The following is a 23,003-nucleotide window of genomic DNA, read 5'->3' on the forward strand; positions in this document are numbered from 1 at the left end:
TATAGTATGTGAATAAATTTATTTGTTTTGTCAAATTCTATATTTTATTTTTTTTATTTTTTTATTTTTTGTCAGTCTTAAAGGGTTAGTTCACCCAAAAATGAAAATAATGTCATTTATTACTCACCCTCATGCCGTTCCACACCCGTAAATCAGTTAATGTGAGTACAGTGGTTCAATATTACTATTATAAAGCGACGAGAATATTTTTGGTGCGCCAAAAAAACGAAATAACGACTTATATAGTGACTTATATAACTGATTTCAAAAAGGAAGCTTCGGAGCGTTATGAATCAGCGTGTCGAATCATGATTCGGATCGCGTGTCAAACCGCCAAACTGCTGAAATCACGTGACTTTGGCGCTCCGAACCGCTGATTCGACACGCTGATTCATAACGCTCCGGAGCTTAATGAAGCAGTGTTTTGAAATCGGCCATCACTATAAGTCATTATTTTGTTTTTTTGGCGCACCAAAAATATTCTCGTCGCTTTATAATATTAATATTGAACCACTGTACTCACATGAACTGATTTAAATATGTTTTTAGTACATTAATGGATCGTGAGAGAGGAAATGTCATTGCTGGTTATGCAGGCCGCACTGAGCCATCGGATTTCAACAAAAATATCTTAATCACTTAATTTTAACTTTTTTTTCTGAAAACAAGACAATAATTTTTACTTGTCTAGAAAATGCTGCTTGATTTAAGAATTTTTTAGATGTTTGTACTGGAAACAGGACAAAAAAATCTAAGTAAGTATTAAGCATTGTTTGCAGTGCAATAAAGTGGGGTGTATATTATTATCAGTTTGATTTTGATAAACATAATACGATATAACATTAAAATGACATGAAAGAGTTTTTACTGTGTATGTCCCAACCCAGATTCCACTCCAAGATAAGTGGTTGATCATGTTCATTCCCTAAAATGGCTTAATTATCATTGAGTCAACAGTTTCATTGTTTCTGCACCACTTGGGGTGATCACATCCTGAGCAAATGGTCATCAGTTGTAGAATGGAAGCAGGTGCTTTTTGCTTTTCATTTGCAAAACTGTGACTTGCCCAAGGACTTCACTCAAATGGCTGTGGGAATACTGACAGTCATTCGTGAAGACAATCCAAATCTATGACCAGTACATTTACACCTCAAAGCATGTTTCATCACAAAAGTACTTCTTGCTGTAATTGTTGTTGATGGCTTGGGAAGTTACCCAAATGCCCAGTGTGTTTTTTATGGACTTGTGTGTATACTAATAGCATTAGAATAGCATTAGTTTTAGTGTAGAAATTCAAGTAAACAGTGAGAAACAAAAGAAAATTAATTTGTTTGTTTATTGTTTGTCTGAACTCAGTCTTATTAGGTAACTACAACTTGATTTTCTTAATCTAATTAAGTAAACTCAACTAGTAGAGAAACAATGCACTCAAGTTAGTGCAACTTCAAATTTTATTTTGTTTTAGTAACTTAGTTGTTCAAATGTAATTTCACACTATTTTTCTCTAATTAAGAGAGGCGTTTATTTACTTAATTTTTCAAAGTCACAGTTTATGTAGTCAACTATATATATCAATTTTAACAGTACTTTTTCCACTCTTCCTTTGACCAGTCGGAGAATTGATTGATACGGAGGCTGTATGAAAGACCAGCTCTGTTACTAGATTGCACAAACCTGAGGAGAAAGAGGATACAAAAAAGAAAGCACATCTTAAATCAGACAAGTTTACAGACTGCTTGCCACCTCTCCATTTTGTAACTGTACAGTTTTACATTTTTTCTAGGCTGTTTACTGTAACCAAGAGAGTCTGTCTGGAAATCAAAGGTCTTCAAGTCACATTTTTACAGTTAAAATTGGCTGTAACAAAAACCTTATCAAGTATTACTATTTTAAAATGCTAGCTGCCATAAATACACATACATGACACTGTTTAAAGTAAGCTTTACAGAAATTCCAGTCACTATAAATTTGATTAAAATATGGATTGGATCAGCACACAAACAGTGCTAAAAAGCAGCTTAATTTATGAATATTAATTAATATAACTGACCTGCAGAAAGGCATACATGTGGGATTAATATTTATCACTTGTGTGTTTATTTGGCAGTGACTTCTGCTTTGTTTTCAAATTGTCATTTCTTTAGCCATGACTATGTTTACAATATAGCATAGACTCTCATGCTGTATTGCTTATTTAATAGATAATGTCAATAATATAATTGTAGTGTATTTTCACTTCTTTCATCTTATTTTACATCACTAAATATCTAGTAATGTTTTTTCTCTCACCGAAGATTATGTAAAAAGTAGTTCTCGCGTTCCTCGTGCTCCTTCTTATTTTTATAATGACGCTTAAACTTCTCCTTAAAGGGGCCGAACAATCGGTGGGCGTGGCTAACAGGGGAGGTGCTGACATAGTCTTGAAGAGGGTTGGCCAATATTTGATGCTCCTCAGGAGGATCCGGAAACTCCACATAGGTCTTTCCTAATTAAAACATAATACCTCAGTGAGCATTTGATTAGATGGTCTGTAAGTGTAAAAGAGGCGTGTCACTGAATGTGTGTTCTCCAGTTACCTCCAGGGGGTGTGAAAATGTCCGATTCAGTTTGTGAGCTGAAGTCACTGTAGTCAATCATGTATTTGTCATTATAGGACTCCAAAAGAGTGTTGAAGCCCTCCATCTCAAAGTGGTACGGGACGGCTGGGGAATCACTTCCCTCTGGACGTTTGACCCACAGACGATATGTGTTCTTCTTATGACCAGCCTGTGTGACCTTCTTCCAGACCTCACACTGAACGCCTGCGCAATCCTCCATCTTCTCAAACTGAAAAAGAAAAAAAAAAAATCCAGACTCTATGTTGATTTGGTTTGCATTAGTTAATTGAATCTATAGGATTTACTGTCATTCATATCTTTCTAAAGCTGTATGACTTTCTTCTACACAGCACAAGACGACATTTTGGATAAAGTTTCAACTGTTTTTGTCCATACAATGAAAGTCAGTGGAGTCCACAACAACACCGAACATTGACTTTCATCATATGGACAAAAAAAAAAAAAAAACCACTGAGACATTTTTCAAAATATCTTTTGTGTTCCAGAGTACATACTTTAAAGCCCTGCAGATCAGGCAGTGCTGACTGTGGACGTATTGGATCCTCCTTTGTACCTTTAAGCTGAAAATATTTAATAGCTTGGATTTTGGGTTTGATCTGGTAAATGACGCCATAATCCAAGTCGTTTCCAATCAGAAAAGTGCGCACTGTACCTGTATAGAGAGCAGCAATGAAGAAACTATATACATAATCTATTTTGATTTTAACACTATGTGACTTTATCATGAGAAGATCACTGACTATTATGATAGTCGATGCGACTTCTGTTCCCCTCGAGGTCGTACCAAACTTCAAATGGTTCCTTTAGCCCAGAATCACCAGAATAAGGTAAATTCAGCTCACCTAGATAAAAGAGGCACATGTAACATACTGGAAAAGAAGTGTACTGTACTGGGATGTACTCAGAAATGTACCTTTGACATGATACATCTTTCCAAAATCAGGAACTGTTCTGCCACCAGCTGGTGTGGCATCTGACTAAGAAACAGAGAAAGATCATACAAACTGAATCAACTTTTCGTTTGAACTAAAACACACTGCCAAATATACTACTGCATACTTGCTTGATTTTGTGTGTCCTTGAAACAGTTCAGGCCACGTTCACACAGCAGCAGAATACAGTTGTCAGTCCTGTATTTGAGTCCATAATACGGTTACGTTCACACACAATACGGTTATTTACGGGAGTGACAACCACATTCTCGGAATATTCGCGCTGTGCGAACGGAACAGGACTGGACAACTAGTCAGAGGTGAACCGACACTAAGTGGGGGCCCCAGGCAAAATTAATCAATGAGGCCCTTCTAAAAGATTTTTTTTTTTTTTTTTTTGTTAAAATATCTTCGCTACCTAGTGATGTAATTATACAACATACAAAACGTTAAAATACAAAACATTAAAGTGCTTACGTCTTAATTTACAAATTTCATCAACAAATCTTACTAATTAAATAATGTCAACTAAATAAATGTATTGATATTTATTTATATTAATGCGAGCTGGATAAACTACTAATTACTAATTCAATAATGTCAACTAATTGATATTTATTTATATTGATGCATAGGATGCTTGTCTCCTGAACTGATTTTTTTTTTTTTTTTTACCTTTATAAATAACTTTATAAAAAAAATGATGTTTTAAATAAATAAAAAAAATCAATAGAGAAATGTGTCTAAATTACAATTTAGTGATTATTTGTTATTAACAGCACACAGTGTTTTGTGAACAATTCTGCAGCTTTGAACGAATCATAAATACAGCTAGTTGCTTCCTACTGAATGAATGACTCGCTCATTAAAGGGTTAGTTCACCCAAAAATGAAAATAATGTCATTTATTACTTACCCTCATGCCGTTCCACACGCGTAAGACCCTCATTAATCTTCGGAACACAAATTAAGATATTTTTGTTGAAATCCGATGGCTCAGTGAGGCCTGCATAGCCAGCAATGACATTTCCTCTCTCAAGATCCATTAATGTACTAAAAACATATTTAAATCAGTTCATGTGAGTACAGTGGTTCAATATTAATATTATAAAGTGATGAGAATATTTTTGATGTGCCAAAAAACAAAACAAAATAACGACTTATATAGTGATGGCCGATTTCAAAACACTGCTTCATGAAGCTTCGGAGCGTTATGAATCAGCATGTCGAATCAGCAGTTCGGAGCACCAAAGTCACGTGATTTCAGCAGTTTGGCGGTCTGACACGCGGTCCGAATCATTGTAATTATTTTGTAAAAGATCTGTTAGTTATTAATATCCGTAAGTCAATCATCATTATCTCAATCACTTACTGCTGTCCTGTGTCCGCTTTTCCTCATCTTCTTGCTTTCTTTTTCGCTTCTGGCTGCCAGACGGACATGTTCTCTTCATGTTTAATAAATGAAATTAGGCATTTTAATGTAAGTAAGCGCTCCAATGTTGCCCTCACACACCAAACCGACGCTCGACACCCGACAGCCAAGTAGCACGTCCGTTCTGCGCATGCGTAAGAAGCAATTTAAGCAAAAGTAAACACTGGTTTTAGAACAATAGTCTGACACAAAACGTTACGCAATATCAAAACTTATTGATGTGATAGTAATTTTTTGATGTTGTGTACATTTAATCAAAGACAAAACATATGTTTTAATCAGTATTTTAATCATTAGCATTCAATACATCTGGGGTTCGATAAACAATGTCACCATGATCACTTTATAAACAGATCAACTACAAACCATAAACTGAAAATGATGAACAGTATAGTAGTCACTTGATAAAATAGTGAATTCTTAATTATTTCACCTTTAGACTTTAATGACAAACTTTATCAAAAGACACTTAATCAGACAAAGTTTACCAACATTCACTGGCAACAGACTCAAATAAATGTGTGAAGACTACTTTGTAACAGCCTTTTTCCGACCTGGAATTAATAAACCTCCTGTCATCCTGGCCTTCTCTGCCTCTGATCTATCAGCGAAGTGATTGATACCGAGGCTGTATGTAAGACCGGCTCTGTTTGTAGAGTGCACAAGTCTGAGGAGAAAGAGGATGTTAAACAAAAAAAGCATACCTAAAATCAGACAGATTCATAGACTTACTACTTCTACATTGTAATGTTTGTTGTTTTTCCTCACCGAAGAGTATGTAGAAAGTAGCTCTCGCGCTCCTCGTGCTCCTTCTCACTTTCATACTTACGCTGAAACTTCTCCTTAAAGGGGCCGAACAATCGGTGGGCGTGGCTAACAGGGGAGGTGCTGACATAGTCTTGAAGGGGATTGGCCAATATTTGATGCTCCTCAGGAGGATCCGGAAACTCCACATAGGTCATTCCTGATTAAATACATAATACCTCAGTGAGCATTTGTTTAGATGGTCTGTAAGTGTAAAAGAGGCGTGTCACTGAATGTGTGTTCTCCAGTTACCTCCAGGGGGTGTGAAAATGTCCGATTCAGTTTGTGAGCTGAAGTCACTGTAGTCAATCATGTATTTGTCATTGTGGAACTCCAAAAGAGTGTTGAAGCCCTCCATCTCAAAGTGGTACGGGACGGCTGGGGAATCATTTCCCTCGGGACGTTTGACCCACAGACGATATGTGTTCTTCTTATGACCAGCCTGTGTGACCTTCTTCCAGACCTCACACTGAACGCCTGCGCAATCCTCCATCTTCTCAAACTGCACAAAAAAAAGAGAGAGAAAAAAATCCATAAACATTTCAGACTCATTGTTGATTTGGTTTGCATTACAGTTAATTGAATCTATGGGATTTAATGTCGTTCATATCTTTCTAAACCTTTATGACTTTCTTCTACACAGCACAAGACGACATTTTGGAAAAAGTTTCAACTGTTTTTGTTCATACAATGAAAATCATTGGAGTCCAAAACAACATTGAACCCCATTGACTTGAAGTACATACTTCAAAGTCCTGCAGATCAGGCAGTGCTGACTGTGGACGTATTGGATCCTCCTTTGTACCTTTAAGCTGGAAATATTTAATAGCTTGAATTTCAGTCCGAGTGGTGACTGGTGTGATTTGATAAATGACGCCATAATCCGAGTCGTTTCCAATCAGAAAAGTGCGCACTGTACCTGTATAGAGAGCAGCAATTAGGAGAAACTGCATATATAATCTATTTTGATTTCAACACTATGTGACTTTATCATGAGAAGATCACTGACCATTACGATAGTCGATGCGACTTCTGTTCCCCTCGAGGTCGTACCAAACTTCAAACGGTTCCTTTAGCTCAGAATGAGGCAAATTCAGCTCACCTACAGAAAAGAGGCACATGTGACATACTGAAAAAGAAGTGTACTGTACTGGGATGTACTGTGTAATTAGGTAGAAATGTACCTTTGACATGATACATCTTTCCAAAATCAGGAACTGTTCTGCTCTCACCAAGTGCCACTGGTGTGGCATCTGGGAAAGAAACAGAGAGAGAGAGAGAGAGAGAGATCACAATTCACTGAATCAATTTGTCTATTAAAACACACTGCCAAATATACTATTGCATACTTGTGGAACATGTTTAAAGTTGAAAACATCACAGGAAATGCTTCACAGTCAGTAAATCTGGAGATCAACTATTATCCACGTTTGTGTTTTCCTCCTGTTGTCTTGTTGTTTTCTCTTTACCTGCAGCACACAGCAGAAGCACAAACCCAGCTAGAAGACGCCACATAGTGCAATCTGAAGAAACCAGACAGACTTCCACTGGAGATGGACAATAAGCTTTCGTCCGTCTGAAAGAGTCTGAGTGTTCACGCCAGTAACAGAAGGTTGCAGTAAAAACACACAAAGGAGGGACTGAATTAACGTCATATGACATGAGGGTTCATTGGGGGTGGACAAATATTTACTGAACCGGGACAAGGTCTGTGTTTGATACCCCTCGGTAGAGACTGCGGGGGTGATCGTTGAGGTCGCCTGTAATCAGTCCTTCATTTCACCCCTGGGAAAATGCACTGTCAATATGTGGTAGTGCTTTTAAAAGTAATTTCTGAATTATTGGTTGAAATATGAAAAAGCCATTAGAACTTAAAAGAATTAAATTACTAGAATGAGCTCAAATTGAAGATCGGACAGCTCGTAAGTGGTTGTTTGAGTCTTATATAAAGCACTGTTTACAATGGGCTGAAGTTCAGTGTGTGGAACATTGATTTACAGTGATAACAGATCAATCTCCTAAATAAATAGCTGATGTGTAAATAAATAGTAATTGAGATTGATGGGTAGAGGATGTGAGGCCTAATAGGACGGTTATTTGCTTAGACTCTTCTTCGGTTTTCACCTGTATAAGGTAAAGAGAGTTCACTGCGAGGCCAGATCTTATTTTGGAAAAAACTGAACACTACATAAACTTTATAATTCAAAATATAAATCTAAAAATCTAAATCTTTACCAAATACATAAAATGAAAAAACTGATTCAGTGGAAATTATGTTAGAAGAAATGGCGAGGAGCGAAACGAGACAATATATTAAAGTGAATTTATTGGTCAAGCACGAACAAGTCCAAAGAGTTGTGTCTGTAAATGAACAGGAGCTTTTCTTCAGACCGCCTTTTATTGAAATCCCAATAAAGTGCAAAACGTTCTACCCCAGGATCACACAAAGGTAGGCTAAATATTTTTTTCAAATATGAACTTAGATTTTTTGCAGAAATGCTTGAAACACGAGATGAGCTACTGCCACTGTGAACGAAATGTAGACCAACTTAAATAAGCATCTAAATGTAATACATTTTAAAAATGATATATTGCAATTATATAAAATGAACATTCTGTTTCTTTTTTAAAAATCATCCCAATGTAGTTAATAGTGAACACTGGTTTTAAAACACATTTTTGAATAGAAAGAGGTTTTGCAAAATTAGAACTTATTAATGTGATAGTCATTTTTGTTTACTGATGTTGTGTACATTTAATCAAAGACAAAACATATGATTTTAATCAATATTTTAATCATTTGTATTTTAATACATCTGGGGTTCGATAAACAATGTCACCATGATCACTTTATAAACAGATCAACTACAAACCATAAACTGAAAATGATGCATTTTGCCAAAATAGCTTGAAGATGCAGATACTCAATTTAACCAAATGTAATTATTCAAAAAATGATTTAGAAAGAGATTAAATTACACTAATCTCATCAGAGGACAGTATAAGTGAGCTGAGCTACTTGTTTAGACAAGTGAATTCTCATTTTTTTCACCTTTAGATTTCCCCTTTAGTTTATTAAACTGTAACATAAACGTTGGCAACAGACATTTCAAATAAATGTGTGAGGACTATTTAGTATCATCCTTTATCTGATCTGGAATTATTAAACCTCCTGTCATCCTGGCCATCTCTGCCTCTGATCTATCAGCGAAGTGATTGATACCGAGGCTGTATGTAAGACCGGCTCTGTTTGTAGAGTGCACATGCCTGAGGAGAAAGAGGATGTTAAACAATAAAGCATATGTAACTAAAATCAGGCAAGTTCACAGATGGCTTACTACTACATTGTAATGTTTGTTGTTTTTCCTCACCGAAAAGTATGTAGAAAGTAGCTCTCGCGCTCCTCGTGCTCCTTCTCACTTTCATACTTACGCTGAAACTTCTCCTTAAAGGGGCCGAACAATCGGTGGGCGTGGCTAACAGGGGAGGTGCTGACATAGTCTTGAAGGGGATTGGCCAATATTTGATGCTCCTCAGGAGGATCCGGAAACTCATGACAGGTCATTGCTAATTAAGCACATAATACCTCAGTGAGCATTTGATTAGATGGTCTGTAAGTGTAAAAGAGGCGTGTCACTGAATGTGTGTTCTCCAGTTACCTCCAGGGGGTGTGAAAATGTCTGATTCAGTTTGTGAGCTGAAGTCACTGTAGTCAATCATGTATTTATCTTTGTGGGACTCCAAAAGAGTGTTGAAGCCCTCCATCTCAAAGTGGTACGGGACGGCTGGGGAATCACTTCCCTCGGGACGTTTGACCCACAGACGATATGTGTTCTTCTTATGACCAGCCTGTGTGACCTTCTTCCAGACCTCACACTGAACGCCTGCGCAATCCTCCATCTTCTCAAACTGAACAAAAAAAAAAAAATTCCATAAAAATTTCATTGATTTGGTTTACATTACAGTTAATTGAATCTATGGGATTTAATGTTGTTCATATCTTTCTAAACCTGTATGACTTTCTTCTACACAGCACAAGATGACTTTTTGGAAAAAGATTCAACTGTCAAAATCCATACAATGAAAGTCAGTGGAGTCCAAAACAACACTGAACCCCACTGACTTTCATCTCATGGACAAAAAAACAACACTGAGACATTTTTCAAAATATCTTTTGTGTTCCAGAGTACATACTTCAAAGCCCTGCAGATCAGGCAGTGCTGACTGTGGACGTATTGGATCCTCCTTTGTACCTTTAAGCTGGAAACATTTAACAGCTTGAATTTCTGTCTCAGTGGTGACTGGTGTGATTTGATAAATGACGCCATAATCCGAGTCCTTTCCAATCAGAAAAGTGCGCACTGTACCTGTATAGAGAGCAGCAATTAGGAGAAACTACATACATAATATATTTTGATTTTAACACTGTGTGACTTTATCATGAGAAGATCACTGACCATTATGATAGTCGATGCGACTTCTGTTCCCCTCGAGGTCGTACCAAACTTCAAACGGTTCCTTTATCCCAGAATCACCAGAAAAAGGTAAAGACAGCTCACCTACAGAAAAGAGGCACATGTAACATACTGAAAAAGAAGTGTACTGTACTGGGATGTACTCAGAAATGTACCTTTGACATGATACATCTTTCCAAAACAAGGAACTGTTCTGCCACCAACTGGTGTGGCATCTGGGGAAGAAGAAACAGAGAGAGAGAGAGATCACAATTCATTATATCAACTTGCCTATTAAAACACATAGCCAAATATACCATTGCATACTTAAAAAAAAAAAATCACAGGAAATGTTGATCTGGAGATCAACTATTATCCGCGTTTGTGTTTTCCTCCTGTTGTCTTGTTGTTTTCTCTTTACCTGCAGCACACAGCAGAAGCACAAACCCAGCTAGAAGACGCCACATAGTGCAATCTGAAGAAACCAGACAGACTTCCACTGGAGATGGACAATAAGCTTTCGTCCGTCTGAAAGAATCTGAGTGTTCACGCCAGTAACAGAAGGTTGCAATAAAAACACACAAAGGAGGGGCTGAATTAACGTCATATGACATGAGGGTTCATTGGGGGTGGACAAATATTTACTGAACCGGGACAAGGTCTGTGTTTGATACCCCTCGGTAGAGACTGCCGGGGTGATCGTTGAGGACGCCTGTAATTTCCTTCATCCTTCCTTCATCCTTTCCTTCATCCTTCATTTCACCCCTGGGAAAATGCACTGTCAATATGTGGTGGTGCTTTTAAAAGTAATTTCTGAATTATTGGTTGAAATATGAAAAAGCCATTAGAACTTAAAATAATTAAATTACTAGAATGAGCTCAAATTGAAGATCGGACAGCTCGTAAGTGGTTGTTTGAGTGTTATATAAAGCACTGTTTACAATGGGCTGAAGTTCAGTGTGTTGAACATTGATTTACAGTGATAACAGATCAATCTCCTAAATAAATAGCTGATGTGTAAATAAATAGTAAAATAAACTCTTTATATACTGTTTAGCTATTTATGAAATTGATCTATCTTATCACTGTAAAACAATGTTTAAACACATTAAAATTTATATATATGGATCAAAGGATCCAGATTAGGCAGAGATATGGGAGTCGATTAAATGATGGTCTTTCTGTCTTTTCGCAGCTGAAACATTCGCTATTTTATAGGCGTTAAATGGGGAGATGATGTGAGGCCTAACAGGACGGTTATTTGCTCAGACTCTTCTTCAGTTTTCATCCGTATAAGGTAAAGAAAGTTCACTGCGAGGCCAGATCTTATTTTAGAAAAATATTAATACTACGTAAACTTTATAAATCTAAGTATGATGTTCATTTTTTTGTAGGTATGGGCACATGCTGGGATTTTAAGGGCACGGGATATGAACCCTCGTTTTCATTCCTGACAGAATTTTTACATGGCTCTACCCTGACTAAGGTCTATGAAGAGGCAGATGAGGATATTTGTATTATGATGGAATTAGGCAGAACTGGATTAAGGTCCAATTTAGAGGCAGAAAAAGATAATAATTAGAGACATCTTAAACTAAACAAATTATAAAAAATCAGAGGTAAGTTCAAAAATGAAACAGGTTTAATCTCACCAGTGAAGTGTAGTGAAATGAGAGATAGGAAGCAACTTTGCAGCAATGCTTGAAACTGTCACAGTCACGTTTGTTTGGACTCTTTGTGTTTCGTCATCGTCTGCCTTAATCACTCATTTGTTGTCATGACACTAATGACGCATCAATCATCATCACCTTTATTTATGTTAAAAATAAAACTGGAAACCGAAGGTAACACGGATATGACGCCATTGACAGGCGACTCCCGGCCACGTCCCATATCTTTGGTTAAAATCGTGATTTTCTCATGATTTACAAACAGTTGGAAACATTTGGGATATTATAAGCACTCAACTGAACAAAATATATAACACTGGCTTAGTGTTTTTTGGATATTTTACTGCAAAAATTTTACATATTGTGCCTTTAAGCAAAAGTAAACACTGGTTTTAAAACACATTTTTTAATACTATAGTCTGACACAAAACATTACGCAATATCAGAACTTATTGATTTGATAACTTTTTGATGTTATGTACATTTAATCAAAGACAAAACTTTCAATCAGCATTTTAATCATTAGCATTTCAATACTTTTGTGGTTCGATAAACAATAGCTTGAAGATGCAGATACTCAATTTAACCAATTGTAATTATTCAAAAAATTATTTAGAAAAAGATTAAATTACCACTAATCTCATCAGAGGACAGTCTAGTAGTCACTTGATAAAACAGTGAATTCTTGTTTTTTCACCTTTAGACTTTAATGACAAACTCTATCAAAAGACACTTAATCAGACAAAGTTTATCAAACTGTATCATACATTGGCAACAGATTTAAAAAAAGAATGTGTGAGGGCTATTCTGTAACAATCTTTTTCCGATCTGGAATTATTAAACCTCTCCTCCTGGCCAGCTCTGCCTCTGACCAATCAGCGAAGTTGTTGATACCGAGGCTGTATGTAAGACCGGCTCTGTTTATAGAGTGCACAAACCTGAGGAGAAAGAGGATGTTAAACAAAAAAGCATCAGACACACAAGTTCACAAACTTACTACTTTAACATTGTAATGTTTGTTGTTTTTTCTCACCGAAAACCATGTACAAAGTTGTTCTCGCGCTCCTCGTGCTCCTTCTCACTTTCATAATGACGCTCAAACTTCTCCTTAAAGGGGCCGAACAATCGGTGGGCGTGGCTAACAGCGGAGGTGCTGATATAGTCTTGAAGGGGATTGGCCAATATTTGATGCTCCTCAGGAGGATCCGGAAACTCCACATAGGTCATTCCTAATTAAACACATAATACCTCAGTGAGCATTTGTTTAGATGGTCTGTAAGTGTAAAAGAGGCGTGTCACTGAATGTGTGTTCTCCAGTTACCTCCAGGGGGTGTGAAAATGTCTGATTCAGTTTGTGAGCTGAAGTCACTGTAGTCAATCATGTATTTGTCATTGTGGGTCTCCAAAAGAGTGTTGAAGCCCTCCATCTCAAAGTGGTACGGGACGGCTGGGGAATCACTTCCCTCTGGACGTTTGACCCACAGACGATATGTGTTCTTCTTATGACCAGCCTGTGTGACCTTCTTCCAGACCTCACACTGAACGCCTGCGCAATCCTCCATCTTCTCAAACTGAACAAAGAAAGAAAAAAAAATCCATATACATTTCAGACTCGATGTTGATTTGGTTTGCATTACAGTTAATTGAATCTATGGGATTTAATGTCGTTCGTATCTTTCTAAACCTGTATGACTTTCTTCTACACAGCACAACGACATTTTGGAAAATAATTAAACTGTTTTTGTCCATACAAAGAAAGTCATTGGAGTCCAAAACAACACTGAACCCCACTTACTTTCATCTCACTGACAAAAAACAACAACAACAACACTGAGACACTTTTCAAATGATCTTTTGTGTTCCAGAGTACATACTTCAAAGTCCTGCAGATCAGGCAGTGCTGACTGTGGACGTATTGGATCCTCCTTTGTACCTTTAAGCTGGAAATATTTAATAGCTTGAATTTCTGTCTCAGTGTTGACTGGTGTGATCTTGTAAATGACGCCATAATCCGAGTCGTTTCCAATCAGAAAAGTGCGCACTGTACCTGTATAGAGAGCAGCAATGAAGAGAAACTACATACATAATCTATTTTGATTTTAACACTATGTGACTTTATCATGAGAAGATCACTGACCATTACGATAGTCGATGCGACTTCTGTTCCCCTCGAGGTCGTACCAAACTTCAAACGGTTCCTTTGTCCCAGAATCACCAGAATAAGGTAAATTCAGCTCACCTACAGAAAAGAGGCACATGTAACATACTGAAAAATACATAGTGTGTACTGTACTGGGATGTACTCAGAAATGTACCTTTGACATGATACATCTTTCCAAAATCAGGAACTGTTCTGCCACCAACTGGTGTGGCATCTGGGGATGAAGAAACAGAGAGAGAGAGAGAGAGAGAGAGATCACAATTCACTGAATCAGCTTTTCTATTAAAACACACTGCCAAATATACTATTGCATACTTGTGGAACATGTTTAAAGTTGAAAACATCACAGGAAATGCTTCACAGTCAGTAAATCTGGAGATCAACTATTATCCGCGTTTGTGTTTTCCTCCTGTTGTCTTGTTGTTTTCTCTTTACCTGCAGCACACAGCAGAAGCACAAACCCAGCTAGAAGACGCCACATAGTGCAATCTGAAGAAACCAGACAGACTTCCACTGGAGATGGACAATAAGCTTTCGTCCGTCTGAAAGAATCTGAGTGTTCACGCCAGTAACAGAAGGTTGCAGTAAAAACACACAAAGGAGGGACTGAATTAATGTCATATGACATGAGGGTTCATTGGGGGTGGCCAAATATTTACTGAACCGGGTCAAGGTCTGTGTTTGATACCCCTCGGTAGAGACTGCGGGGGTGATCGTTGAGGACGCCTTCATTTCACCCCTGGGAAAATGCACTGTCAATGTGTGGTGGTGCTTTTAAAAGTAATTTATGAATTATTGGTTGAAATATGAAAAAGCCATTAGAACTTAAAGGGTTAGTTCACCCAAAAATGAAAATAATGTAATTTATTACTCACCCTCATGCCGTTCCACACCCGTAAGACCTTCGTTAATCTTCGGAACACAAATTAAGATATTCTTGTTGAAATCCGATGGCTCAGTGAGGCCTCCATAGCCAGCAATGACATTTCCTCTCTCAAGATCCATTAATGTACTAAAAACATATTTAAATCAGTTCATGTGAGTACAGTGGTTCAATATTAATATTATAAAGCGACGAGAATATTTTTGGTGCGCCAAAAAAACAAAATAACGACTTATATAGTGATGGCCGATTTCAAAACACTGATTAATGACAGAATTTTCATTTTTGGGTGAACTAACCCTTTAAAAGAATCAAATTACTAGAATGAGCTCAAATTGAAGATCGGCCAGCTCATAAGTGGTTGTTTGAGTGTTATATAAAGCACTGTTTACAATGGGCTGTGTTAAACATTGATTTACAGTGATAACATAGATTAGTCTCCTAAATATATAGCTGATGTGTAAATAAATAGTATATTAAACTATTTATATACTCTGTATAAGGTAAAGAGAGTTCACTGCGAGGCCAGATCTTATTTTAGAAAAATGGCTATACTGCATTAACTTTATAATTCTAAATATAAATCTAATTCTACCTTGACTTCAAGTTTTTTCTCCCTTGATAAAGTTAACCTTACTACATTTTACCACTATAACACATATACTATAATACACAAAATGAGAAACTGATTCAGTAGAAATTATGTTATGTTAGAAGAAATGGCGAGGAGTGAAACGAGACAATATATTAAAGTGAATTTATTGGTCAAGCACGAACAAGTCCAAAGAGTTGTGTCTGTAAATGAACAGGAGCTTTTCTTCAGACCGCCTTTTATTGAAATCCCAATAAAGTGCAAAACGTTCTACCCCAGGATCACACAAAGGTAGGCTAAATATTTTTTTCAAATATGAACTTAGATTTTATTTACTATTTAATTTTTAGACTGATTTTACCTCATAAATATTTGAGTCTGTCAATGCAAATTTGTAGATTAACAAAAGTATTTCTGTCATAAGTTCAACTAAAGCATCTGTCAGAGTGATTAATTCATAAAGCTAATCTTTTATTTACACAGGTTATTATTGTCAAGCAAACAGTTGTGCTTTGTGGTCTCCCCATTCTTCGATATAGGCCTGCTGTAGATTTATTTTTATAGATTGTTTCTTTTTTTTCTTTTTTTTGTCAGTCTTAAACCTCGTTTTCATTCCTCTCAGAAATTTGACATGGCTCTACCCTGACTAAGGTCTATGAAGAGGCAGATAAGCATATTTCTATTAGGGTGGAATTGGATTAAGGACCAATTTATAGGCAGAAAAAGATCATAAGCAGACATCTTTTTCAATACAGCCAACTGCTAAAAAAAAGTTGTGACTAACCGAATTATTGAAAATCAGAGATAAATGCGAAAATGAATTATTCTCTCACCAAGTTTGAAGTGAAACGAGAGATGGAAAGTAACTTTGCAGAAATGCTTGAAACACGAGATGAGCTACTGCCACTGTGAACGAAATGTAGACCAACTTAAATGAGCATATAAATGTAATACATTTTAAAAATGATATATTGCAATTATACAGAATGTTCATTTTATTTCTTTTTTAAAAATCATCCTAATGTAGTTAATAGTGAACACTGGTTTTAAAACACATTTTTGAATAGAAAGAGGTTTTGCAAAATTAGAACTTATTAATGTGATAGTCATTTTTGTTTACTGATGTTGTGTACATTTAATCAAAGACAAAACATATGATTTTAATCAATATTTTAATCATTTGTATTTTAATACATCTGGGGTTCGATAAACAATGTCACCATGATCACTTTATAAACAGATCAACTACAAACCATAAACTGAAAATGATGCATTTTGCCAAAATAGCTTGAAGATGCAGATACTCAATTTAACCAAATGTAATTATTCAAAAAATGATTTAGAAAGAGATTAAATGACACTAATCTCATCAGAGGACAGTATAAGTGAGCTGAGCTACTTGTTTAGACAGTGAATTCTCATTTTTTTCACCTTTAGATTTCCCCTTTAGTTTATTAAACTGTAACATAAACGTTGGCAACAGACATTTCAAAGAAATGTGTGAGGACTATTTAGTATAATCCTCTATCTGATCTGGAATTAATAAACCTCCTGTCATCCTGGCCTTCTCTGCCTCTGATCTATCAGCGAAGTGATTGATACCGAGGCTGTATGTAAGACCGGCCCTGTTTGTAGAGTGCACAAGTCTGAGGAGAAAGAGGATGTTAAACAATAAAGCATATGTAACTAAAATCAGGCAAGTTCACAGATGGCTTACTACTACATTGTAATGTTTGTTGTTTTTTCTCACCGAAGAGTATGTAGAAAGTAGCTCTCGCGCTCCTCGTGCTCCTTCTCACTTTCATAATGACGCTCAAACTTCACCTTAAAGGGGCCGAACAATCGGTGGGCGTGACTAACAGGGGAGGTGCTGACATAGTCTTGAAGAGGATTGGCCAATATTTGATGCTCCTCAGGAGGATCCGGAAACTCCTCATAGGTCATTTCTAAACACATAATACCTCAGTGAGCATTTGATTAGATGGTCTGTAAGTGTAAAAGAGGCGTGTCACTGAATGTGTGTTCTCCAGTTACCTCCAGGGGGTGTGAAAATGTCCGATTCAGTTTGTGAGCTGAAGTCAATGTAGTCAATCATGTATTTGTCATTGTGGGACTCCAAAAGAGTGTTGAAGCCCTCCATCTCAAAGTGGTACGGGACGGCTGGGGAATCACTTCCCTCTGGACGTTTGACCCACAGACGATATGTGTTCTTCTTATGACCAGCCTGTGTGACCTTCTTCCAGACCTCACACTGAACGCCTGCGCAATCCTCCATCTTCTCAAACTGAACAAAAAATAAAAAAATTCCAAAAATATTTCAGACTCGATGTTGATTTGGTTTACATTACAGTTAATTGAATCTATGGGATAATTTTGTTCATAACTTTCTAAACCTTTATGACTTTCTTCTACACAGCACAAGACGACATTTTGGATAAAGTTTCAACTGTTTTTGTCCATACTATGAAAGTCAGTGGAGTCCAAAACAACACTGAACCCCACTGACTTTCATCTCATGGACAAAAAAACAACACTGAGACATTTTTCAAAATATCTTTTGTGTTCCAGAGTACATACTTCAAAGCCCTGCAGATCAGGCAGTGCTGACTGTGGACGTATTGGATCCTCCTTTGTACCTTTAAGCTGGAAATATTTAATAGCTTGAATTTCGGTTTCAGTGTTGACTGGTGTGATCTTGTAAATGACGCCATAATCCGAGTCGTTTCCAATCAGAAAAGTGCGCACTGTACCTGTATAGAGAGCAGTAATAAAGAGAAACTACATACATAATATATTTTGATTTTAATACTGTGTGACTTTATCATGAGAAGATCACTGACTATTATGATAGTCGATGCGACTTCTGTTCCCCTCGAGGTCGTACCAAACTTCAAACGGTTCCTTTATCCCAGAATCACCAGAATGAGGCAAATTCAGCTCACCTACAGAAAAGAGGCACATGTAACATACTGAAAAATAAGTGTACTGTACTGGGATGTACTGTGTAATTAGACAGAAATGTACCTTTGACATGATACATCTTTCCAAAATCAGGAACTGTTCTGCCACCAACTGGTGTGGCATCTGGGGAAGAAACAGAGAGAGAGAGAGAGCACACTTTGACTAAAACACAAATATATTATTGCATTGCGTAGCAGGTTTAGTGTTAAAAACATCACAAGAAATTAGAGGTGCACCAATACTAAATTTCTGTGCCGATACCGTTAGCCAATTATTCAGAATGATATCGGCCGATGCCGATACCGATAGTTTGGTTTTTCTTAAGGAAAAAAAATCTCTCCCAAATAATGTTGCAAACTATACAGGGAACCCTCTTATTTGATACACTACAATATTAGTGGTTACAATTAACAACAGAGGTATTATATTCAGCTGCTGCTTATTTTCAGATATAACAATTACACTCAAATAAAAACTGAAATGTTTGTATAAAACTTAGTATAACATAAGGTAGTTTTCATAAGCACTTGTTGTCTTCATGGCAAATTTACACAAACATAATTAACAGTAAATAAGCTCCTTTCTAGTGTTTTTTTTTATATATGTAGTTAGCTAAGGAGCTGTGAACATTGGAAAACATTCCTAATTTGACACTTGACATATTGTTCACAAGCTGTTTTACTGACGTCTTTCCGCGGTTGAAACACAAATAAAGTGATTACATGAGATGTGATACATTCTGGTAAGTTGTACTAGGCTATATCTTTTAACATACCTTTGATGTTCATGCATGTTTTTCGAGATATAACTTATATTGAAGAGGAAGAAAAGACTCACGCTCCGAGCTGCCGCCTGAACTGAGGCATTACAGCAATCTGACACGTCACATTTAAGAGCGTCAAAACGCCATTTATTGTTTGAATGTCATTATAAAATGGACAGAATTTGAAAACTGAAACTTTTATTCTTATCAAAAGTAACAAAGCACAAAGCCTTTTGCGATTATTGGACGGGAGGCGCTACAAATAATATTCGATGTAGCAAAAAATAAAAATAAAAACGCAGACCTGGCAACCCTGGCTTGAAATACGGGTGATTCATAGGGTCAAAAAGAGCCTGCTTTAGCGTCACTATTTTTAAACTGTTAATGCGTTAAAATTCATCACAAAAGCTGGTTTGCCAACTGCCAAGAAGAAGAAGAAATTCAACACAAGAGTGATTTTCATATGAGTTGCAGTCTGAACACATTTTTCCGCACCCTTTTGATTGACAGGATATAATCGGCCCTTATCATCGGCCGTTTTAAAACAATCAGCCGATGGCCGATAGTGATAATAATAGCTTTTATCGGCCGATACCGATTGTTGGCCGACACATTGGTGCATCTCTACAAGAGATGTGTTGCAGCCCTTTAATAAGGAGAACTGCTTTGATTCCAATTTTATTACAAGCAAATTGGCCGATACCGGTTGCCGAATTTTTTTTGTTTGTTTGTTTGTTTAAGCAAATTTATTTGTTCAGTGTCCTCAAGCTACGCCTTTGTTTTGAATAGGCGACCTCTAGCTGCGAAAAATCTACATACTGCGCCTTTAACTGGAAACACTTAAGGATTTTCAAAGTCGTCATCTATTTTCTATTAAAAATAAATGTATTTGTTGTTTATTTGCTTTATAACAGACAAACTTTTTAAGCAAAATCAGTCTCTCAAAAACAGAGAGATAACACAATTCATTATATCAACTTTTCTATAACTAAGAATAGAATTGAAACATATTTTATCGCATAGGCTACTAGGTTTAGTGTTTACTGCCGCTGTTATTAAATCACGAGATCATACTGTATTAACGTCATATGTTATGAGGGTCCATTGGGGGCAGACAAATATTTATCGAACTTATTAAAGCCCAAATGCATTTAGTAAAGATATTTAGTAAATATCCATCGGACTTTGAATAAAATGCAGCGGCACATTTGTTGGCAACTTGGGCTGCGTTTACACTGGCACAAAAAATCCGATCTTTTGCTCACATCTGACACAGATCGGAATTAGTTGCACACGTGTAAACACAAAAATCCACACGAGCTACTCTCTCTCTTTCGCGCGCGCGCACTCTCTCCCTAGCTTGCTCAAATTCGTTAAAAAAATGGAATTCTAAAACTGATAACTGTAGATAAAATATCAAACGCAAATTACCTTTATTTTCCGGTCTATATTCGTTCAGTCAGAATTCGCGCTGCAATACATCCATGACACTGACAGCTGTTAACTCATCCATTCTGACAGGTAATCATGGCCACTCGACATGAAATATATAAATAATTTTAATAGCACGGACATTCAAAACCCGAGGGTCTGCTATGTGCATGTAAAACTATCAATGACAATCATTTTGGGGCAGGAAGTAATGTAAACACAGATATCGGATACCAGTCGCGTCTAAAGTGAATGTAAACACACTGGCCAAAAAATCGGATATGGTCAAAAGATCGGATTTGTGCATTAAGACTTGCAGTGTAAATCCAGCCATGGTCAAACATTCACTGCGACCGTTCAGGAATTTCCGTCAAATAAATGCTGTTTTCGCAGTATAAAAAAATACATAAAAAAACAGAATGGTTATTTATATACGTATATGTACACTACTGTAAACACAAGAGAAAGCAATGTAGATGATGTGGGTAAAAAGGATAAAACTTAACCATCAGTTGTTATCTTCTCCGCCATGTTTGACGTTTACAGACACACCCTGGAATGAGACACAGCAAGAATTAAATGCAAAATCAGCAGAAATGCTTGAAACATGAGATGAGCTACTGCCACTGTGGGAAAATGTAGACCAATTAAATGAGCAAATAAGTGTATAAAATTTTACATATTACAACTATACAGAATGTCTGTCAATTTTTTTTTAATTCACCATCCTAATGTAAGCAAAAATAAACATTGGTTTTAACAGATTACTGAATAATCTGACAAAAAAGAATATACAATACCAGAACTTGATTTGATATATAGACAGTCATTTTGTAAAAACTGATGCAATGTACATTGAATTGAAGAAAAAGTGTGGTTTTAATCAGTATTTCATTACATTTGAGGTTTGACCAGCAATGAGCACTTTATAAACAGACCAGCTACAAATAATTCATTGAAAATGATACATTTCACAAAATATCTTAAAGATGCAGATACTCCATTTATCAAAATGTAATTATTCAAAAGAGGATTAAGGAAAGATGAAAATACCACTATTCTCATAAGAAAACACTTTAAGTTAGTTGAACTATTTGTTAAGACAATGAATTCTCATTTTTCTCCCTCAGATCTGCATGACAAACTCTTGCAAAAACACTCTATCATATACGTTGGCAACTACTCAAAGAAATGTGTGAGGACTATTTTGCAAAATTTTTGTTTCCTTTGTAGAACTGTATGTAGAGGAGGGGGATCTCATCTCTGTCCTGTATAGTGTTAGTTGGCGTGACCTTTTATCTTACACCTTTAACTCATGATTATTCGGATAGTCAACTCTATCGTAAACCATAAAGTACTCACCCGGCAGCAGGTTGAAGTCCTTCAGGAATGACGAAGAAGACTCCTTTGCAGTTGTTCTTTTCTGAGGCTCAGTTTGCAGCTATAAATCCCAATCAATATTAATCACCATCCCATGTGATCTAATCTTCCTGTTGTAATCTCTCAAAGAAAATAACAGGTTTGGAACAACTTGAGGGTGAGTATTGCAGGTACTTTCCAATTTCATAATCATTTGAGCATTCAAGCATATATGGCATTAACTTAAAATCAAGCAAATAACCTAACATTGAATAAATAATCAATATACAAAACAACAGATTGCTACAGTATTTGGACGTGAATGGCTTACATTAGTCAGTTAAGGCACGTCATGAATCATGGCGTGTTTAAAACATTAAACATGTTTGATATCCTCCAACTGGATGGAATCCTCGTGTAAAGCTAAAGATCTGTAAGTCTGTGCCCATCGTACACAATGAAATCTGTCAACTCCGATTGCTTAAATCTGAAGACTGGTTCTGACTTTTGTCCAGACTTTAAAAATCTGAGCAAAAGCTGTGTAGTGTATTCCAGCCTTTACTCAAAATACATTGCAACCAAGGTCACTTTGCATAGGTTAAACAAAGTTCACTCAGAGCAGAGCTGTAAGTCGGTTCTAGTGTCCACCCAGCTGCTGGGGCTCTGAATCACACTTGACCACACACTGATCTCATCTTCTGTAGAATCCATCCAGCAAACTGACTGACCGTAACTCACTCCTGCAACACATATACGCATAGTCTTAAGGAGGACCTATTATGATTTCTTACATTTTCATCTTTCTTTAGTGTGTAATGTTGCCGTTTGAGCATGAAAAATGTCTGCAAAGTTTCAAAGCACAAAGTCCCTCCAAGCAAGAGTTATTCTCTATATCAGTGTCACTGTTTCTGAACTCCCTGAAACGCCTCCATTGTAGTCTTGAA

The 23,003-nt window shown here is 36.7% G+C and overlaps 5 protein-coding genes and 1 long non-coding RNA gene across 7 annotated transcripts; 1 reads left to right on the top strand and 5 right to left on the bottom strand.

Moving 5' to 3' along the window:
- Positions 1-1,433: 1,433 nt before the first annotated feature.
- On the bottom strand, positions 1,434-5,105 carry LOC127500541 (uncharacterized). Of its 2 annotated transcripts, XM_051871748.1 has the most exons (8): positions 4,922-5,105; positions 4,466-4,602; positions 3,532-3,591; positions 3,359-3,460; positions 3,113-3,270; positions 2,577-2,826; positions 2,290-2,485; positions 1,434-1,674 (listed from the first exon to the last, which is right to left on the bottom strand). In XM_051871748.1, exons 2-8 carry the CDS (start codon positions 4,593-4,595, stop codon positions 1,578-1,580), a joined length of 993 nt encoding a protein of 330 aa, XP_051727708.1. In that variant the 5' UTR covers positions 4,596-4,602; positions 4,922-5,105; the 3' UTR covers positions 1,434-1,577. The 2 variants fall into 2 exon arrangements, with proteins under 2 accessions (XP_051727708.1, XP_051727709.1); XM_051871749.1 differs by lacking the exon at positions 4,922-5,105 and having other exon boundaries at positions 3,532-3,595; positions 4,466-4,562.
- Positions 5,106-5,249: 144 nt separating this feature from the next.
- LOC127500539 (counting factor associated protein D-like) lies at positions 5,250-7,422 on the bottom strand. The gene is made up of 7 exons (XM_051871745.1): positions 7,255-7,422; positions 6,970-7,038; positions 6,795-6,887; positions 6,532-6,704; positions 6,038-6,287; positions 5,750-5,945; positions 5,250-5,648 (listed from the first exon to the last, which is right to left on the bottom strand). Exons 1-7 carry the CDS (start codon positions 7,298-7,300, stop codon positions 5,510-5,512), a joined length of 966 nt encoding a protein of 321 aa, XP_051727705.1. The 5' UTR covers positions 7,301-7,422; the 3' UTR covers positions 5,250-5,509.
- Positions 7,249-16,903, top strand: LOC127500544 (uncharacterized). Its single transcript, XR_007926355.1, has 2 exons — positions 7,249-7,397; positions 14,649-16,903. It is a non-coding gene; the product is annotated as an uncharacterized LOC127500544 (long non-coding RNA).
- Positions 8,561-10,828, bottom strand: LOC127500538 (counting factor associated protein D-like). Its single transcript, XM_051871744.1, has 7 exons — positions 10,661-10,828; positions 10,416-10,475; positions 10,243-10,344; positions 9,980-10,152; positions 9,445-9,694; positions 9,157-9,352; positions 8,561-9,052 (listed from the first exon to the last, which is right to left on the bottom strand). The coding sequence occupies exons 1-7, from the start codon at positions 10,704-10,706 to the stop codon at positions 8,914-8,916; spliced, it is 966 nt and encodes a 321-aa protein (XP_051727704.1). The 5' UTR covers positions 10,707-10,828; the 3' UTR covers positions 8,561-8,913.
- LOC127500540 (counting factor associated protein D-like) lies at positions 12,036-14,673 on the bottom strand. Its single transcript, XM_051871746.1, has 7 exons — positions 14,506-14,673; positions 14,225-14,284; positions 14,047-14,148; positions 13,784-13,956; positions 13,231-13,480; positions 12,943-13,138; positions 12,036-12,847 (listed from the first exon to the last, which is right to left on the bottom strand). The coding sequence occupies exons 1-7, from the start codon at positions 14,549-14,551 to the stop codon at positions 12,712-12,714; spliced, it is 963 nt and encodes a 320-aa protein (XP_051727706.1). The 5' UTR covers positions 14,552-14,673; the 3' UTR covers positions 12,036-12,711.
- Positions 16,701-22,117, bottom strand: LOC127500542 (counting factor associated protein D-like). Its single transcript, XM_051871750.1, has 8 exons — positions 22,063-22,117; positions 21,207-21,253; positions 18,570-18,629; positions 18,386-18,487; positions 18,123-18,295; positions 17,580-17,829; positions 17,296-17,491; positions 16,701-17,191 (listed from the first exon to the last, which is right to left on the bottom strand). The coding sequence occupies exons 2-8, from the start codon at positions 21,229-21,231 to the stop codon at positions 17,053-17,055; spliced, it is 945 nt and encodes a 314-aa protein (XP_051727710.1). The 5' UTR covers positions 21,232-21,253; positions 22,063-22,117; the 3' UTR covers positions 16,701-17,052.
- Positions 22,118-23,003: the final 886 nt, after the last annotated feature.

This window comes from Ctenopharyngodon idella, chromosome 19 (genome assembly GCF_019924925.1).
Source record: "Ctenopharyngodon idella isolate HZGC_01 chromosome 19, HZGC01, whole genome shotgun sequence".
In the NCBI taxonomy this organism is placed as follows: domain Eukaryota; kingdom Metazoa; phylum Chordata; class Actinopteri; order Cypriniformes; family Xenocyprididae; genus Ctenopharyngodon; species Ctenopharyngodon idella.

What these genes read in the sequence shown, in the direction of transcription:
- LOC127500540 (XM_051871746.1), bottom strand. Translation starts at nt 14,551, where the DNA reads ATGTGGCGTCTTCTAGCTGGGTTTGTGCTTCTGCTGTGTGCTGCAG. An exon ending in TCGCATCGACTATCGTAATG is followed by an intron (nt 13,957 to 14,046) that starts GTCAGTGATCTT and finishes CTCTCTATACAG; the next exon opens with GTACAGTGCGCACTTTTCTG. An exon ending in CTGATCTGCAGGACTTTGAA is followed by an intron (nt 13,481 to 13,783) that starts GTATGTACTCTG and finishes TTCTTTGTTCAG; the next exon opens with TTTGAGAAGATGGAGGATTG.
- LOC127500542 (XM_051871750.1), bottom strand. Translation starts at nt 21,231, where the DNA reads ATGGCGGAGAAGATAACAACTGATG. An exon ending in GGAGAAGATAACAACTGATG is followed by an intron (nt 18,630 to 21,206) that starts GTTAAGTTTTAT and finishes TTTCTTCCCCAG; the next exon opens with ATGCCACACCAGTTGGTGGC. An exon ending in TCGCATCGACTATCATAATA is followed by an intron (nt 18,296 to 18,385) that starts GTCAGTGATCTT and finishes CTCTCTATACAG; the next exon opens with GTACAGTGCGCACTTTTCTG.
- LOC127500541 (XM_051871748.1), bottom strand. Translation starts at nt 4,595, where the DNA reads ATGGATCTTGAGAGAGGAAATGTCATTGCTGGCTATGCAGGCCTCACT. An exon ending in AAAGATGTATCATGTCAAAG is followed by an intron (nt 3,461 to 3,531) that starts GTACATTTCTGA and finishes TCTTTTATCTAG; the next exon opens with GTGAGCTGAATTTACCTTAT. An exon ending in CATTTTCACACCCCCTGGAG is followed by an intron (nt 2,486 to 2,576) that starts GTAACTGGAGAA and finishes TGTTTTAATTAG; the next exon opens with GAAAGACCTATGTGGAGTTT.
- LOC127500538 (XM_051871744.1), bottom strand. Translation starts at nt 10,706, where the DNA reads ATGTGGCGTCTTCTAGCTGGGTTTGTGCTTCTGCTGTGTGCTGCAG. An exon ending in TCGCATCGACTATCATAATG is followed by an intron (nt 10,153 to 10,242) that starts GTCAGTGATCTT and finishes CTCTCTATACAG; the next exon opens with GTACAGTGCGCACTTTTCTG. An exon ending in CATTTTCACACCCCCTGGAG is followed by an intron (nt 9,353 to 9,444) that starts GTAACTGGAGAA and finishes GTGCTTAATTAG; the next exon opens with CAATGACCTGTCATGAGTTT.
- LOC127500539 (XM_051871745.1), bottom strand. Translation starts at nt 7,300, where the DNA reads ATGTGGCGTCTTCTAGCTGGGTTTGTGCTTCTGCTGTGTGCTGCAG. An exon ending in GCTTCTGCTGTGTGCTGCAG is followed by an intron (nt 7,039 to 7,254) that starts GTAAAGAGAAAA and finishes TTTCTTTCCCAG; the next exon opens with ATGCCACACCAGTGGCACTT. An exon ending in AAAGATGTATCATGTCAAAG is followed by an intron (nt 6,888 to 6,969) that starts GTACATTTCTAC and finishes TCTTTTCTGTAG; the next exon opens with GTGAGCTGAATTTGCCTCAT.